This window comes from Xyrauchen texanus, chromosome 13, assembly GCF_025860055.1.
Source record: "Xyrauchen texanus isolate HMW12.3.18 chromosome 13, RBS_HiC_50CHRs, whole genome shotgun sequence".
Classification (NCBI taxonomy): domain Eukaryota; kingdom Metazoa; phylum Chordata; class Actinopteri; order Cypriniformes; family Catostomidae; genus Xyrauchen; species Xyrauchen texanus.
Window position 1 is genome coordinate 4,116,739 of NC_068288.1, and position 16,783 is coordinate 4,133,521.

At 41.2% G+C, this 16,783-nt stretch overlaps 1 protein-coding gene across 4 annotated transcripts in view; it reads left to right on the plus strand.

Annotated features, from left to right (window-relative positions):
* The window catches only part of LOC127653876 (receptor-type tyrosine-protein phosphatase F-like), a 440,914-nt gene that overhangs the window by 388,029 nt on the left and 36,102 nt on the right, over positions 1-16,783 (plus strand). For all 4 annotated transcript variants that reach the window (XM_052140683.1, XM_052140684.1, XM_052140685.1 and 1 more), the window contains 3 exons: positions 7,669-7,792; positions 7,909-8,084; positions 16,018-16,137. In XM_052140683.1, the coding sequence (XP_051996643.1) occupies positions 7,669-7,792; positions 7,909-8,084; positions 16,018-16,137 (420 nt within the window). The remainder of the gene's footprint in view (positions 1-7,668; positions 7,793-7,908; positions 8,085-16,017; positions 16,138-16,783) is intronic.

Consider the following 16,783-nt stretch of genomic DNA (forward strand, 5'->3'; position numbering starts at 1 on the left):
ATGAGAATGCATTCTTACATACAAACTGTAGGTCAGAACGCAATTCCAAATGCTATGTTTAACTTAATACAGTGACCTGAAAAGCGGTGTTTATGATGCAACGCAACCAAATTGAGACGCTCCAAATGTGTCCATCTGATGTATGTGTACATTAAATTGTCCTTAGAAAAGCCCTTATAATAAAAGTATCTCAGACAGATAGACCAATTCAGTTGCAAAATGGATTGCTGTGGACTATAGGCCAATGATAGGCTTATGTTCAATATAATGTGAAAATAAACAATATATTGCCTTTTTGTATTGGATTTATTTCTTCATGTATTTATGTGTGTTAATACTGTTTTTGCAAGCAATTAATACAGTCCTCAGTAGTGCACAAAGACAAAGGTCAAATTTTTAGATGTATTTTGTCCATTATTCTGCCCATGTATTATCCATGGGCAGTTCTTCATAATCCATGTGTCGGCAGAGAGGATATCAGCCCCCAGTTTGCTGTATGTGATCTATATTTAGAAAAATGTCACATTGCTCTTACAACAAACTGAACATGCCACCACCCATGGGACACATTTTGCCTGCTTAAAAGCTTTAAAGGGGTCATGACATGGTTTTTTTTATTGTATTATTATGTTCCCTTAGGTGCAATTATAGTATTAATATATTTTTTTTTAAGAAAAACTTTTAAATTCTAGTGATTTATGACCTTTTCCCACCCTGTTTCTCATCCTCTGATTCAAACAGTCTGTTTTGGGGGCGTTTTCCATTTAAGACTTCAGTGTTAACGCCCACTGTTATGATTGGCTAACGTCAGTGCCTATGTATCAATTATTGACGCCCCCAGCCAGAACAATATGCAAGTAAACTAAGTAAAAACACTGTGATTATTCATAATGAATGAAATTGCGCTTTAAAAAGTAGTTTAAAGTTTAAAATAGATTACTTACAGTTTGCGTCGTCGTTGTTCCCAGAATAGTCGGCACGGACTTATCTTTGAGCAACAGTTTTCTGGCAAAGCCAGCATCATATTGAGATTTGTTCTCAAAACAGTCATCCTTAAAATGTACAGAACAAACGCTTAAGTTAACACTGCCGTGACTGGAACGTCCGCAAAAAATAAACTGCATCCATTTTTCCCTGACGTCTGGATCTTTCGGCAGCTTATTCAGAGGTTTTGTTTGACCACAGCCAGGAACAGCACATCTGTGTGGCATCGTAATTTTCCTGTGCACAAGTAGTCTCTGTCAGAGCTCGCTGTCCATCGACTGAACACTTGTGAAGCGCACGGCGATACTGAAATGAGCGTAGTTGTCTTGCGCTGGAGGCGGTCATATGCAAACGCTGTTACGTCACTTCTAACCGACACGTCACTTCTAACCATGAATCCAGAACGAGCTGTATTTTGAGTTTGATTAAATAAATGATTCGTTTAGAATGGGGAGGACGTCTTAAAATATTAAACTTGCAGGACGTTTTAATGATACAAAGACCTCTTATATACCAAAAGATCAAGGCAAATTTGGTTTCTCATGTCATGACCCCTTTAACATTCCCACGTTTCATATGGTTCATTGTGTAATTAGTGCTTTATAGAAAATGGCTGTAACACGCACAAGAAGAGATAGTCACAATGTCGGGTAAAACTGCTTTATTGGCAGAATGGCAAAAGTACAAAGGGGCAAATCCAGAGAAGCGGAGTCAAGGGGAGCGTAAGGTCGAGGCCGGGAGATCAGAATATAACAAAGAGGCAAATCCAAAGAAGCGTAGTAAGGGGAAGCGTAAGGTCGAAGCCGGGGAATCAGAATACACAGAGACAAAACAAGCGAGTAGTTTAAACAGGGGAAGCTAGCGAAACACTAGAGCTGGCAAAGCGAAGGGGAAACTAAACAATAACCAACCAGTGTGGGGAGAAAGGGCAGGGTATAAATAGAGGAATAGAACAGTGCAGGTGAAACTAATATTCCGGTGATTGGGAGCGAGTGTGAGAGCTAGAGGGGGTGGGGTGAACTTGGGGATTGGCGTTCCCCCCTCTGCTACGGACGGCCACGCTCGGTTACGAGGAGCGCGACCTCTGGGAAGTGGTGCGGGACGATCGGGATACTGGCGATATTAATCAAGCTTGAGAGCTTGGTCCAAGACATCCCTCGACTGTACCCACGACTGTTCCTCAGGTCCGTAGCCCTCCCAGTCTACCAGATACTGCAACTGGCCACCCCGATGTCGGGAGTCTATCAAGGCCCAGACAATATAGGCGAGCTGACCTCCGACATCGAGTGGTGGAGGGGGTGTCTGGGATGCAGTGGGCGGGAACATGGGGCTGTAGAATACGGGCTTAAGGAGGGAGACATGAAACACAGGACAAATTTTGTAGCGGGGTGGCAAAAGTAATTTATAGGTGACAGGGTTAATTCTACGCACAATCTTAAAAGGGCCGACATACTTAGGGCTCAGCTTCTTGGACAGGAGATGAAGACGGATGTCTCGGGTTGATAACCACACCTGCTGGCCCGGATGGAATATAGGGGCAGGTCGGCGTCGGCGGTCTGCCTTGGATTTCTGGGTCTGAGTGGTGCATTGTAGACGGTCATGGGTGGCTCTCCAGACCTGGGTGCACTTCTGGGCCCAGGCATCCACCGCCGGAACATCACTGGGATCGGCCTCCCAAAGGAAAAGGGGTGGCTGATAGCCCAGGATGCACTGGAATGGGGTGAGGCGAGTCGAAGAGCTGACCAGGCTATTTTGGGCGTATTCGGCCCAAGGAAGGTAGGTGTGCCAGTTACCCTGGTTCTGGGCACAGTAGGCTCTTAGGTATTTCCCTATCTCCTGGTTGAGGTGCTCAGTCTGGCCACTGGTTTGGGGGTGGTATCCCGAGGAGAAGTTTAGCTGGATGCCTAGTCTGTCGCTGAAGGCTCGCCAGAAGCGAGACGTGAATTGGGTCCCTCTATCTGACGTAATCTCCTCGGGAATGCCGAAGTTCCAGAAGACGTGGTTAATCATGAGGTCGGCTAGTTGGGTAGCGTTGGGTAGTCCAGGTAGGGGAATCAAGCGGCACATCTTAGAAACCCTGTCTATCACCACTAGGATCTCCGTCCGACCGTCGGAGGGAGGTAAGTCGGTGATAAAGTCCATGGCGATGTGGGACCACGGCCGATCGGGTATGGGCAACGGTTGGAGGAGCCCAGCGGGAAGGTGACGAGGAGTTTTGGACTGGGCACAGACTGGACAGGAGAGGACATAGTCATGGACGTCGTCCTTGAGTGAGGGCCACCAAAATCTCCTCGCGAGTAGCTCAGTGGAACGGGTGATACCCGGATGGCCGGAACAAAGGGAAGTGTGGACCCACTGCATTAGCTGAGGGTGAATAATGGTGGGTACGTACATCTTGTTGGGGGGGTTTGAGGAGGCGCAGGCTCGTTACCTTGAGCCTGTAGGATGGCTTCCATCAATTCCCACCTAACGGGTGCTACGACGCACGATGTGGGGAGAATAGTCTCTGGCCCCGGAGGTTTAGAGCCGTAGCTGAAGAGACGAGAGAGGGCGTCAGCCTTGGTGTTTTTGGAGCCTGGGCAAAAAGTGACAGAGAAGTTGAAACGGGTGAAGAACATGGCCCACCTGGCTTGCCTGGGGTTCAACCTCTTGGCTGAGCGAAGGTACTCCAGGTTCTTGTGGTCGGTGAAGACAACGAAAGGGAACTTAGAACCCTCCAACCAATGACGCCATTCCTCTAGGGCTAGCTTAATGGCCAGCAACTCTCTATTCCCGACGTCGTAGTTTTGTTCGGGGGAGGACAGTTTATGGGAGTAGAAGGCACAAGGGTACAGCTTAGCGGGACTCCCGTGTGGTTGTGAGAGTACCGCTCCCACCCCCACTTCAGAGGCGTCCACCTCTACCACGAACAGGAGAGTGGGATCTGGTTGCTGGAGAACCGGGGAAGTGGTAAAAGCGTCCTTTAGAGCTTGGAAGGCCTGCTGAGCGGGTGCGCTCCATGTGAGGGACTTCGGATTGCCTCGTGTCAGAGCAGTGAGGGGTGCGGCGATCTTACCGAAGTCTCGGATGAAGCGCCTGTAGTAGTTGGCGAAACCTAGAAACCGTTGGAGCTCCTTCATCGTCCTAGGTTCCGGCCAGGACAGGACTGCGGCAACCTTGTTGGTCTCCATCTCCATCGTTCCTGCAGACAAGATATAGCCCAGAAAGGAAACGGAGGAACGGTGAAAGGCACACTTCTCTGCTTTAACGAACAGGTCGTGCTCTCTCAGTCTCTGTAACACCCTCGAGACGTGGTTGGTGTGTTCCGAGAGTGTGGAGGAGTGAATTAAAAGATCGTCTACGTAGACGACGAGGAATTGGTCCAGCATGTCTCAGAAGACCTCGTTCATGAACGACTGAAACACCGAGGGGGAGTTAGCGAGGCCATACGGCATCACCAAGTATTCGTAGTGCCCCCTGGTGGTGATGAACGCAGTCTTCCACTCGTCCCCCTTACGAATGTGCACGAGGTTGTATGCGCTCCTGAGGTCAAGCTTGGTGAAGATCTTGGCCTTGCTGACTTGCTCGAGGGCCGGCTGGATGAGAGGCAAGGGATAGGCGAACTTCACCATTGCTTTATTCAAGGCACGGTAATCGATGCAGGGGCGAAGCCCGCCATCCTTCTTGTCTACGAAGAAGAAGCCCGACGCTACTGGGGAGGTGGATGGTCATATTATGCCGAGACTAAGCGCCTCGTCGATGTAGTCCTCCATGGCCTTGGTTTCAGGTAGCGTTAATGGGTATACTCTGCTCTTAGGGAGCGGGGACCCCGGAAGGAGATCGATGGCGCAGTCCACACTACGATGTGGAGGGAGATTAACCTGGGTTTTCTCGAACACATCAGCGTAAGAGGAATACTCCGGGGGAATGGAGACCGGAGATCTCACCTCGGGGCTCTCTACGGAGGTTGAGAAGACAGGAAGGGAGATACAGTGGGACAGACAATGGTCGGTCCAACGCAACAGCTCCCCCGTGCGCCAGGAAATATGGGGGTCGTGAAGTGATAACCAGGGGTGACCCAAAACTACTGGGTCCCTAGGTGACTGAACAATAAAAAACTGAATATGTTCCTTGTGGAACAAGCCTACTTGGAGGGACAATGGCATGGTTCTGAAGGAAATGAACCCTGACCCGAGGGGTGCCCCATCCAAAGAATTAACCTTGAGAGGTGGCACGACCGGGCTGAGTGGGATACCAAGTCTTTGGACCAAGCCATCGTCCAAAAAATTCCCCGCTGCCCCGGAATCAACTAGGGCTGGGGTAGAAAAGGAGACATTATTAAAATTCAAAACCACTGGGAGGCAGACTTGTTTCTGGGTAATGCTCAGAATGACGGACGTTCTGACCTGGCTTCTGGAGAGAGAAGGCTGAGGACAGGCCGGGCATGAGGCAATGCGATGACCCGGTTTGCCACAGTACAGACAGAGGCTCTGTGTTAAACGTCTAGTGTGCTCTGCAGGGGTTAATGGAGCGCGACAGAGCTGCATGGGTTCCGGATTGGAAGAGCTTTCGAGAGGTGGGGGGTGAGATGAGTTTGCACCCACCGTACGCTCAGAGATGACCGAAGAGCTTCGATAAGCGCGATCGCGAAGGAGGTTATCAACAGTAATGGAGAGTTGAATATACTCCTCCAGCGACAGTGATTCTCCTCTACAGGCGAGCTCCATCTGCAGTTGGCTACTCAAACCCAGACGGTAGAATTTTAGAAGAGCGGGGTCGCTCCACCCGCTACCCGCGGCAAGGGTGCGGAAATCAAGTGCATAATCGGAGGCAGTGCGTGACGCCTGTTTGAGAAACACGAGGCGGCTGCCCACATCTCTACCAGCTGCAGGGTGATCAAACACCACAGAAATCTGGTGACAGAATTGGTCGTATGACGCAAGAAGTGGGCTATCGGCCGTCCATAACGCGGTGGCCCATTGCCGTGCTTTGCCAGTGAGAAGTGAGATCAAAAAGTGAATTCTCTCACTGTCAGAGCGTAAAAGGGGGTGATACATCATGTAAACACTGCACTGCATTAAAAACCCTTGGCAAGCGTCCGAAGAGCCATCAAATCTCTCGGGGGGTTGAAAACTCACGGCGCTCGGGAACACGTTGGGAGCATCAACAGGTTCAGGGACAGACACAGGTGGAACAGGGTTAAACTGATCAGAAAGCGCACGTACCGTCTGTAGTATCTCCTGTATCTGCTGCCCCTGGGTTGTGAGCGCTTGGTCATGTCTCCCAACCGTAGATCCTTGGGCAGAAATCGCCGCACAAATCCGCTCTAGTGAGCCGTGGAGGTTTTCCACCGAATCCATTGTGACTAAATTTTGTGAGGTTGGTTATTATGTAACATGCACAATAAGAGATAGTCACAATGTCGGGTAAAACTGCTTTATTGGCAGAATGGCAAAAGTACAAAGGGGCAAATCCAGAGAAGCGGAGTCAAGGGGAACGTAAGGTCGAGGCCGGGAGATCAGAATATAACAAAGGGGCAAATCCAAAGAAGCGTAGTAAGGGGAAGCGTAAGGTCGAAGCCGGGGAATCAGAATACACAGAGACAAAACAAGCGAGTAGTTTAAACAGGGGAAGCTAGCGAAACACTAGAGCTGGCAAAGCGAAGGGGAAACTAAACAATAACCAACAAGTGTGGGGAGAAAGGGCAGGGTATAAATAGAGGAATAGAACAGTGCAGGTGAAACTAATATTCTGGTGATTGGGAGCGAGTGTGAGAGCTAGAGGGGGCGGGGTGAACTTGGGGATTGGCTTTCGTTACAATGGCATACAGAGAAACTAGTGAACAGGCGTACAAGTATATACATCTCACCCTGAAGACCTTTTATTGCATCACTATGGTAAAAGCAGTATAGGCTTTTTGGGGAGGTCTCTAAAACCCTGTGGCAATTCATGCTGGCATGATTGTGTAGAAAGCAGTTGGCACTATGTTAAAATGCTTTCTCCTGTGCCAGTTTATTGACTAGTATAAGTAGTTCATGAAGGTGTCGACTTCCTGAACATAGTAACAATGTATTATGGCAAAATTCAGTTAACACCAAAATTAGGTCTCTTAGATTATGAGTTGTCCTGTGACAGGTGGGTTTGACTCAACTATTCAGAGAAAACATGAATGATTTCATTGAAAATATTATATAAACAAATTTGTCTGGACAAACTTTTAAGCCATTTTTCTTTGTTCAATGTTGGTGTAGTTACTGCGTTTTAAGTTTTAAAGGGCAGTGTGGCCCTGTGGAGCTATCAAAACATTGCTTTGTTTTATAATTGAATAGTTCAACATGTCAACTTCTGGCTCTGCCAATTTTCTTTTTTTTTTAAATTGGTCAATGACAAATAAGGTTGTCCAAGAAATCTTCTAAACATATAGTTTAAAAAACGTCAAGTTCGTAGAAATGTATTTTTAGTGTCCATGTTGGTTTCATACATTTTTAAACAACATTCATACCATTTTATACCAATAATAATAATTATTATTATTGTGACTTGAAAAAGGTATTATCTAGCTTCCTAAAATGGATGAGAATTTTTTTTTTAAATTGTGAATTCCAGACCAAAATGAGTGTCACGTCATTCACCCAAAATAATTTTGAATGGTGTTGATCTTGTTTTCTAACAATATTGCTCATATTTTGTCTTTCTGTTTTGCAGTCTATTGACCCTGGTCAGCAGTTCACCTGGGAGAACTCCAACCTAGAGGTCAACAAGCCGAAGAACCGCTATGCAAACGTCATCGCTTACGACCACTCTAGAGTCGTGCTGACACCTGTTGATGGTAAGTCCAGAAACTCTTGATATTTTCACAAAATAAAAAGAGGCTCACCTGTATGTGTGATGCATGCTCAGTAGCAGTGTGTTAATGTGTCTTCATACTGCACTGGTGCCCTGCAGGTGTACAAGGAAGTGACTACATCAATGCCAACTACATTGATGGCTACCGCAAGCAGAACGCATACATCGCCACTCAGGGTCCTCTGCCCGAGACACTCAGTGACTTCTGGAGGATGGTGTGGGAGCAGAGAACTAACACCATCGTCATGGTGACCAGACTGGAGGAGAAAAGCAGGGTGAGAGTTTATAAGTTATCTCATGTAGTGTGGTGAAAAATAATTTTCGTGCTTGATATTTTTGTCTTGTTTTCCAGTAAGAACTTCTAAACATCTTTAAAACAATATACACTACCGGTCAAAAGTAAAACACTTACTCATTCTTTATTATTATTATTTTTTTTCATTTACATTTTAGAATAATAGTAAATTCATCAAAACTATGGATTAACATAAATGAAACTATAGGAATTATGTTGTGATGAAACAAAATCCAAAATAAATCAAAACTTTGTTATATTTTAGCATCTTCAAAGTCGTCACCCTTTGCCTAGAATTTGCAGACATGTACTCTTGACATTTTCTCAACCAACTTCTTGAAGTATCACCCTGGGATGCTTTTTAAACAGTTTTGAAGGAGTTCCAATCTATGTTGGGCATTTGTTGGTGGCTTTTCTTTATTATTTGGTCCAAGTCATCAATTTCAAAAATGTTTTTCTTTTTTGTTTTTATAAAATTTTAGTTTTATAATGAAATAAATTAATATAGTGGCTAGGGCTGAATGATTTGGGGAAAAAATCTAATCTAATTGCGATTAGATATTGCGATTACGATTCGATTTGCGATTTTAAAAAAAAAGTATAGCTAAAGTTCAATATTCTCTGTGTAATAGATAAAACATGTCATGGAACATTACAACATGAGACACCATCAAAACTGCTTTATATTCTAATGCAAGGATGAGAAAATGAATTGCCTGTAACAAGTGTTTTTCTTTTAATAAGCATGTAACATTGAACAATCAAACACAGAACATGTATTACAAAGGCTAAAGTTAAATAATAATAATAAAAAAATAATACAATTATTTTATAAATAATAAAAAAAACTATTCCAATAAAAAAAAAAAAATAGCAGTACTTTCCTGTAAACTGAAATTTCTGATATGCCTCAGTTCAAGAGCATCATCTACATATTGCACCTTCTGCAATCATGTTAAATAAATTAATAATAATTTTATTTTTATTTTTAAATCCACTGAAAATGGGACATTTCTGTAAACAATCTGTAGTGATATGTATTGTATATATTCTTCTGACAGACCCCAGTTGGACAAACACACTAAGTCATGAGCAATATTCTCTCCCGTGTGGTCAACGGGAAAGTATGCCGTTTGCAGGCATCGACTCTTCAACATTAATTTGAGTCATTAAAGAAAGTCATTTTTGTCTACAAAACTAATTTAACCACCTTCAGATCAAAAGACTTTTAAGATCATGAGAAACATTTTAGTCAAGTGTTTCAAAGCTTTTGACTGGTAGTGTACATTCCTAATACTATGGTATTAGAGCTTGGTTTCTAAAATATCTTGCAAAATTTTGTGAGGTTTATTCTTATAAAACAAAATTTGTCATGTACTCTTTGAATTAAGTAGTGGTCCACCGATATGTTTATTTTGATGGCAGATGCAGATATCCAGAGAGCATTGTGGCCGATAGGCTGATACAATGCTGATACATCACACAATTTAATATGGTAAATAACAAACATAAAATTGCTAAAATAAAATTATAATTAACTCTTATTTAGCACTATGTGGAAACAGCATGGTATTTATATATTTCAAACAGGAAGTAACTAATGCAGAAACGGTACAGTGTTAATATTCGGGAGAGGGCTCCCTCTGGTGGTTGGTAGGAGGGGTAACAACGTGGGATGTTACACATACAGTGATAGTGAATAAGACATTTACGTATAGCGCACATTAAGTGCTTTTACCTTGGGCTGCATAGGCATAGAAAACATTAGCAGCTAACTTGCTACCTTGCTGCCTAATCAGTTAATGCTTAACTGACATCTGTGTTGAATGAATGGAACTCTTAAGGAAACGGATCTCCGAACAGTTTGAAAAGCACCTTATTATCATCGTACCTCCATATACAGCCCGATGACTCACTTGCTTGTGCAGATCCAGTGCGAGCCTCAATCTCCTGACATTTAAACAGCCTGGATCGCCTACTTGGATTGTCACAGACGGTCGTGTGATTTGTGAATAAGAGGAACTTTTGATCCTGACCCTGATTAGAGGAGCACTCGATTGGAAGGAAATGCTGGATTTTTGTGAATTACATCTTATTAAATGAGATACCTGCAAATTTGATGGTATATAATATAAGTTTATTGATATTTGCCTTTTATCTTTAGAAAAGTGTCAGAGAACTGTTGAGGAGAGACTGTTAGAATATGTGCTTCAGAGGAAGATATATGAGTGCTCCACAGGATGCTGGATCAGCTCAAGTTGTGTGAGGTTGGTTTATTACATCTGTTTAAACGAGATATGCACATATTTGTAGATGGTATATGATATTAGTTTTATTGATATTGCTTTTTTATCAGTAGTTAAAAGTTACTGGGAACTGTTGAGAGAGAGGGAGAATGAAACAGGCGAGCACTTTAACATTATGAGCTCAAAAGCGTCTGATATGTGGACTGCTTTAAATCAGACTGTGATTCACACCGGTCTATACATGCAAGCAGGCCATTTTGGCACCCATGAGGAAAAAAAATAGGCCAAACAGGAACTTTTATTTAAAATAACCTTAATTCTAGTGGTCGACCGATATATTGCTGAGGCCGATAAATCGGCCAATATTCTGACTTTTTTAATTATCGCATTGGCCTATTTTTTGGCCTCCACAATATATCGGTCGACCTCTAGAATGAAAGTTTTTTTTTTTTTTATCACATAGGCAATTCTATGTTCTTGTTTTAAGCATAGACCTCACTCAATTGTATTACATTTATCTGAAAATAATGCAAAATGTAATTTTGCTTCTCAGGTAAATGTGTCTTGTTTTAATGATTTAAGATATTTTACTGGAAACAAGGCAAAAAAAAAAAAAAAAAAAAGTGTGCCTGCTCAAGTGTGAGAGTGTAACATTAGTGTTTTGTGGTGGCCAGTGAATATTGTCTTTTATATGGAAAGACATTCTGGCGAAATGCTGTGCAAAAAGTGAAACCATAATAGCCAATCAGTACGTATTTGATGTTTAATACACAGCTATGTGTAGCGGTATTCTGAACCAATTATACATCACTGTGGGCGGAGCTACCCTACAACACAAATGAATAGAGTGTATATGTTAAAATATTCAATATTACAACAACTCTCATGCACACATTCGAACACACCCTATCCGAGGATAAAACAGCACATGAGCAGTGACCGTAACGGTCCTTGCAGGTTTATTGAACAGGAAGTGATGTTTGTGCGTGTGTGTTTGTGAGAGAGGGAGGTATCGTATGTTCTCTCACCTGCCGGGCAGAGCCATATAGACAGAGAGTTGCGACAACGGAAGTTCTAAATGCTTGATCGTCACGTGATTCACGTAGACTTCAGATAGTTCCAGGAAGTGCTTTAGCGGGCATTTCAAACTGTTAGAGTGACAGAACTGCGATTTCTGGTAATTAGTAGTCAGTAAATGCATTTATTTTATATATTTATGTAACACACCGACATATGTATGTAGCATGAGTATGTTGTTACAGCGATGTTGTTTTTTTAAAGATCAAATCAGCTAATATTTGAGGATTAGTGTTTGCTTACCGTTATTTGCCTCAACTTATTTCAGGCTAGGGTTTCTGTTGCCTTTTTATGTTACCTCATGTTCATTGTTTTCACTAATCTCATGGTAACAGAGACAGGCTGGTGACAGGTGATTTCCAGCTCCCACCGCACAATGGGTCAATGAACTATTAACTATTTGCAGCAGTTACGTAAATGTAAAATTTTGTGAAATGAAGCTTATTGTTTACAATTCTTACAATTCTATATATAGTAATATAATTATTTATGTATTATAAATATCATATATCTAATGTATAATTCTTACAATACTTATTCATATACACAATATATTCAGCTTTAAAACAACTTAAGCATACTCGTATATAAACTGCCGTTCAAAAGTAATGAGGCTGAAAATTCAGCTTGGCATCACAGGAGTAAATTACATTTTAAAATACATTAAAATAGAAAACAGTTATTTTAAATCGTAATAATATATTACGATATTACTTTTTATTTGTATTTTTATTCAAATAAATGCAATAACTATTTACAGCAATTCATGAATACATTTCTAATAAATTAAATAGCATGCCAAGCATTTTGTATGTGTCCTTTCTTTCATGTTGTCGTTGCATAGTCTTCACCATGGTTTGCTGTGCTGCATGGGGATGCTCCAATCGTTCAGAGAAAGGTGTGCGAATGTATGGCTTCCCCACTGACATGGAGAGGAGAAAAAACGTTATATTGAACTAATATGCAACTTACCTCACCCTGCAAAACATATATGTTTAGACTCCGTTTCTCTAATTCCAAAAACGATGGATGAAACTGAATCAAGAGAACAGATTTTACAATTAATAGGGTGTTCATTACTAACTTTATCCAGCTCCAATCCTTGCCTAATCTGTTAGTTATCCGATAACATCCCTTATCTCCTAATTTAATGAGTAATACTCAACTATAAGGTTTTAATTTACAAGTTATTTTTATTTAGATGTACTGATAATATACATAATAAGATAATATTATTCTTTAAACGTCTCACCTTTTAAAAGTGCGTCGCAAACGGTTTGTTCTGCTTCATCTCTACGGCGCGGCATGTGTTTGCTGCTACTTCCGGGAACTATTCAGAGGCTCCACGAGCCGCCATTGCTGTAAAAAAAACGTTCCATTGGAGTCAATGGAGTTGTCGCAACTCTCTCTCTCTGTATGGCTCTGCTGCCGGGTTGCCAGATGGTCAATCTGTTTTATTCCACAGGGGCAGTCTGCATTAACACCCATGTGAATGTGATCTTATGCAAGCTTTCTAATGGGACTGAAATAATGTACCTTGCTTTTAGAGATTATCAAACAGAAAGACATCCAAAAAGGGCTTAAGAAGGCTATACATCAACGATTTGACTATACTGAAATTTTAGCCAATGCTAATTGCCAGTTATTATTTTTCTTTATGGTCACTAACTGATATAATTATAAATCTTTATCACATGGCTCTCTTGAATATTTGATTCTGATCAGTCAATCGCGCCATCCAGCGAGTTGATATTTCTGAATAATGAGAGCACATCCTGGGACAGAGTGACATTTCACCGGTCATCCGGGTATTGCGAGTCATCTCTTCTTTCTTTTCCTACTGCTCGTATATTAAAGTAAAGTAAGCTAATAAAATAATTAAACTTGAATCAATATTTAATATAGTTATAGGCAAGTCTTGTAATAAGCTGGATTATGAGCAGTTATTTTTGCAAAATAAACACAAAAATAATTTTTTAAGGAAATTATGTGCTCTCATAATTTAAACTCAAATAATTGTATTGTGTTCATTTAATTCTGTATTTGGCAAGTCGTCTTGTAATAAGTGAATTACTTTATACAAAACAGCAGAAGTCTATGGTATGTCCCCATTTAGAGCTAAGTAGCCATGCATGTGTGTGAGTGAGGTTGTGTGTGAGAGCACAGATTGTACCTGTTCATTGTAAAGGAAGGGCAGCAGTGTTTACGGAAGCCCAGATGGGTCAGACTCAATCCCAGGCCCACTGGCCATTGCTCAAACACCCTCTGTACAGTGCTGTGCTGTGCTTATGCGTATGCGTATGTGTATGCGTGCGCGCGTGTGTGTGTGTGTGCGTGCGTGTGATCAGAGTCTGAGTTTCTGCCCCAACTCTGAATGCACTGTGATGCATGATGCCCCCATCTGCCTGATCAGTGCCAGAGAGAGACCCCCCAGGCCTGGCACCTCAGCCCACACACTTAGGACATACCATAGACATCTATTGTTTTTTCATAAGGCCCTCAGCCCTAACTATTTTTTTTTATTAAATATAGGTATTTAGGCTGTTGATTTAGCATGTTAAGTTAGTGTTTAATTATATAAAAAATGACGTGTTAAAACATACTTAGATTCCATTAAAAGGAATTCCCTACCATCAGAGCAATTCAAACTTGAAGTACAACTTCGATATACATGCAACAAACCGACAACTGAACAATGACAGCTAGACAGAACATAATGCAGTGGTTTTGAGAAGCTTTGTTTGACACTTGACACAACATCTTAAAAACCCATTCAGAGATGCTCAAAATGAGTAACGTGACGCAACCACAGTGAGATGCTCCAAACAGACAGAATGCAAGAACACATACAGTGAGAATAGACCTAGTCTACAGATTGACAAAATCAATTGCAAAATGGATTGCTGTTGAATGTAGCTCAGTGATGGACTTCTGTTCAACGATATAAATGTAAACCAAACAATATATAAAGCCACTATTTGTATTGTCTAATCATTGCTTTACCCATCTGCCACAATAATGTAATGTCTTCGAATTAACTGAATTATTATATTTATTGTATATAATGTATTAGATCTATTTAAATTATTATATTTATAAATATTTATATATATAATTTGTTATAAATTTTGGGGCTTTATTTTGGCAAATACTCATATACATGATTCATTTTGATTAATCGGCTTATCATGTAAATAATTTAATGAAAATGTTTGACTCCTTTTATACAGTGTGTGCATGTGTGTGAGTCATTTATTTCTTTAATGTTTTATAATATAATTTATGTATGGATCATTTTTCCAAGATGTCCCAAAATGTTCCCAAAGGGAGGTTTTGTCAGATTTAGCTCACTACTGGTTACACATTTGTGAAATACTTACAGTATGCATGTACACAGGGTCCAAAATTAACACTTACCAAGAGCCAAATGCAAGTACAAATCGGTGTTGGTGAGTATATAAAATGGTGTTACTCGCCAGTTGACCGGTAACTTTTTATGAAGTGTAACAATGCATGGTTGTGAGAATGATTTTTAAAATCAGTTTTTAAAGAGAGATAGTCAGACCTTTGCTGTTTCTATTTATCTGACATAAGCTAATCAAATTAGTGATCAGAGATTGGTAAACTGTTCTGTTGTAAGTGACGGGAGATAATCAGATATTTGTTTGTTTTAGAGACCAAAAAAATTCAACTTGAAAGCGTTAAACACTCTCTCACACATTGTCATGAAACATGTATTGCAGTGTGTATCAGAACAAGAGGTCTGCAATCCAACTCGAACCCCTCACCACAACATGAAGTCCTACTAGGACTTCATGTTGTGGTGAGGGGTTCGGGTTTGTAATTAATGAAAAAATAAACAGGCTTACCGAACTAGTTTCACGCATGTGCTCTCACTCACAGACACGCACGAATGGATGAGTTAGGCCCCATTCTCACCAAACGTGTTTTTGTTTGCATCTGTTCTGTTTTCCCATTGTTTAAACATGCTGGACGAATGTCTTTGACATTTGCATCGTATCTCGCTTTTTCCACAGCGTCTCGTGTAGGACCGGCATATTTTAAACACGATGTTAAGATGGTAAAAGTTAAAAATAGCTTTTTTTTTTTACATTTTCAGAAATGCATGTTGAGACACCTGTACTCTGTTTCATTCTTTGATCTGCATCTATATATTGTTTTTAGCGCAGCTGTCACAAAGATTCAACATTCTAAACAAATTCAGGTTGCATAAAGTGGACTGTTGCATTGTTTCATATTATTCAAGATTGTTCTGCACCAAGTGAAGTTTCATCAAATAAATGGTAATACAAAGCTTTTTTCCCTTTTGCTCTAGTTTACTAAGGGGCTGCTGTGCCTTGTTAAAACTGTGTATGTTTACTGTTTCAATACTGTTTTGAATGTTGCCAATATGCTTACATAAATTGCAACAGTACTTGCTAGCAGAAGAAATTAGATAGTAAGCAATTTCATGTCAGGTTCGGGCTTAAAATCTGACGGTATTTTTCTCGGTACGGGCCGGGTTTCATTTTAAAGCCTGTGCAGACCTCTAATCATAACTTCACAGTATTTGTGTGTTCCTTGTTATAGGTGAAGTGTGATCAGTACTGGCCGAGTCGTGGGACGGAAACATACGGCATGATTCAGGTGTCCATGCTGGACACAGTGGATTTAGCCACCTACAGCGTCAGAACATTTGCCCTGTATAAGGTCAGAGTCACTTTCATTATCACAGAGATAAAGAAAATTGGGCTGTTTTTCAGCAGGGAACGTATTACGACTGCTCAAAATGGGGTATGCTGCACTTTTGTAGCATTTTTTTGTTTGTTTTCATTTTTTTCTTTTCTTGACAATTTTCCACCCTCTCTCTGACACTCACAATAAAGTACCTCATTGTACCTTTAAGATTTCTGTGTTATTTGACTTCTGGTATGATTGGCTAACCTTTTTGCATATGAACTAAGCAGTGATACATACAGTATAAATACAAGCTGATGTATGTTAATGTGCTCATGGTTGTGCTGTCATTATCATGATGATTTCTCAACTACTAGTTTTTCAGCTTATTTAAAGGGGTCATGACATGAGAAACCAAATTTGCCTTGATCTTTTGGTATATAAGAGGTCTTTGTATCATTAAAACGTCCTGCAAGTTTAATATTTTAAGACGTCCTCCCCATTCTAAACGAATCATTTATTTAATCAAGCTCAAAATACAGCTGGTTCTGGATTCATGGTTAGAAGTGACGTGTCGGTTAGAAGTGACGTAACAGCGTTTGCATATGACCGCCTCCAGCACAACATAACTACGCTATAAGCGCAAGACAACTACGCTCATTTCGTATCGCCGTGCTCC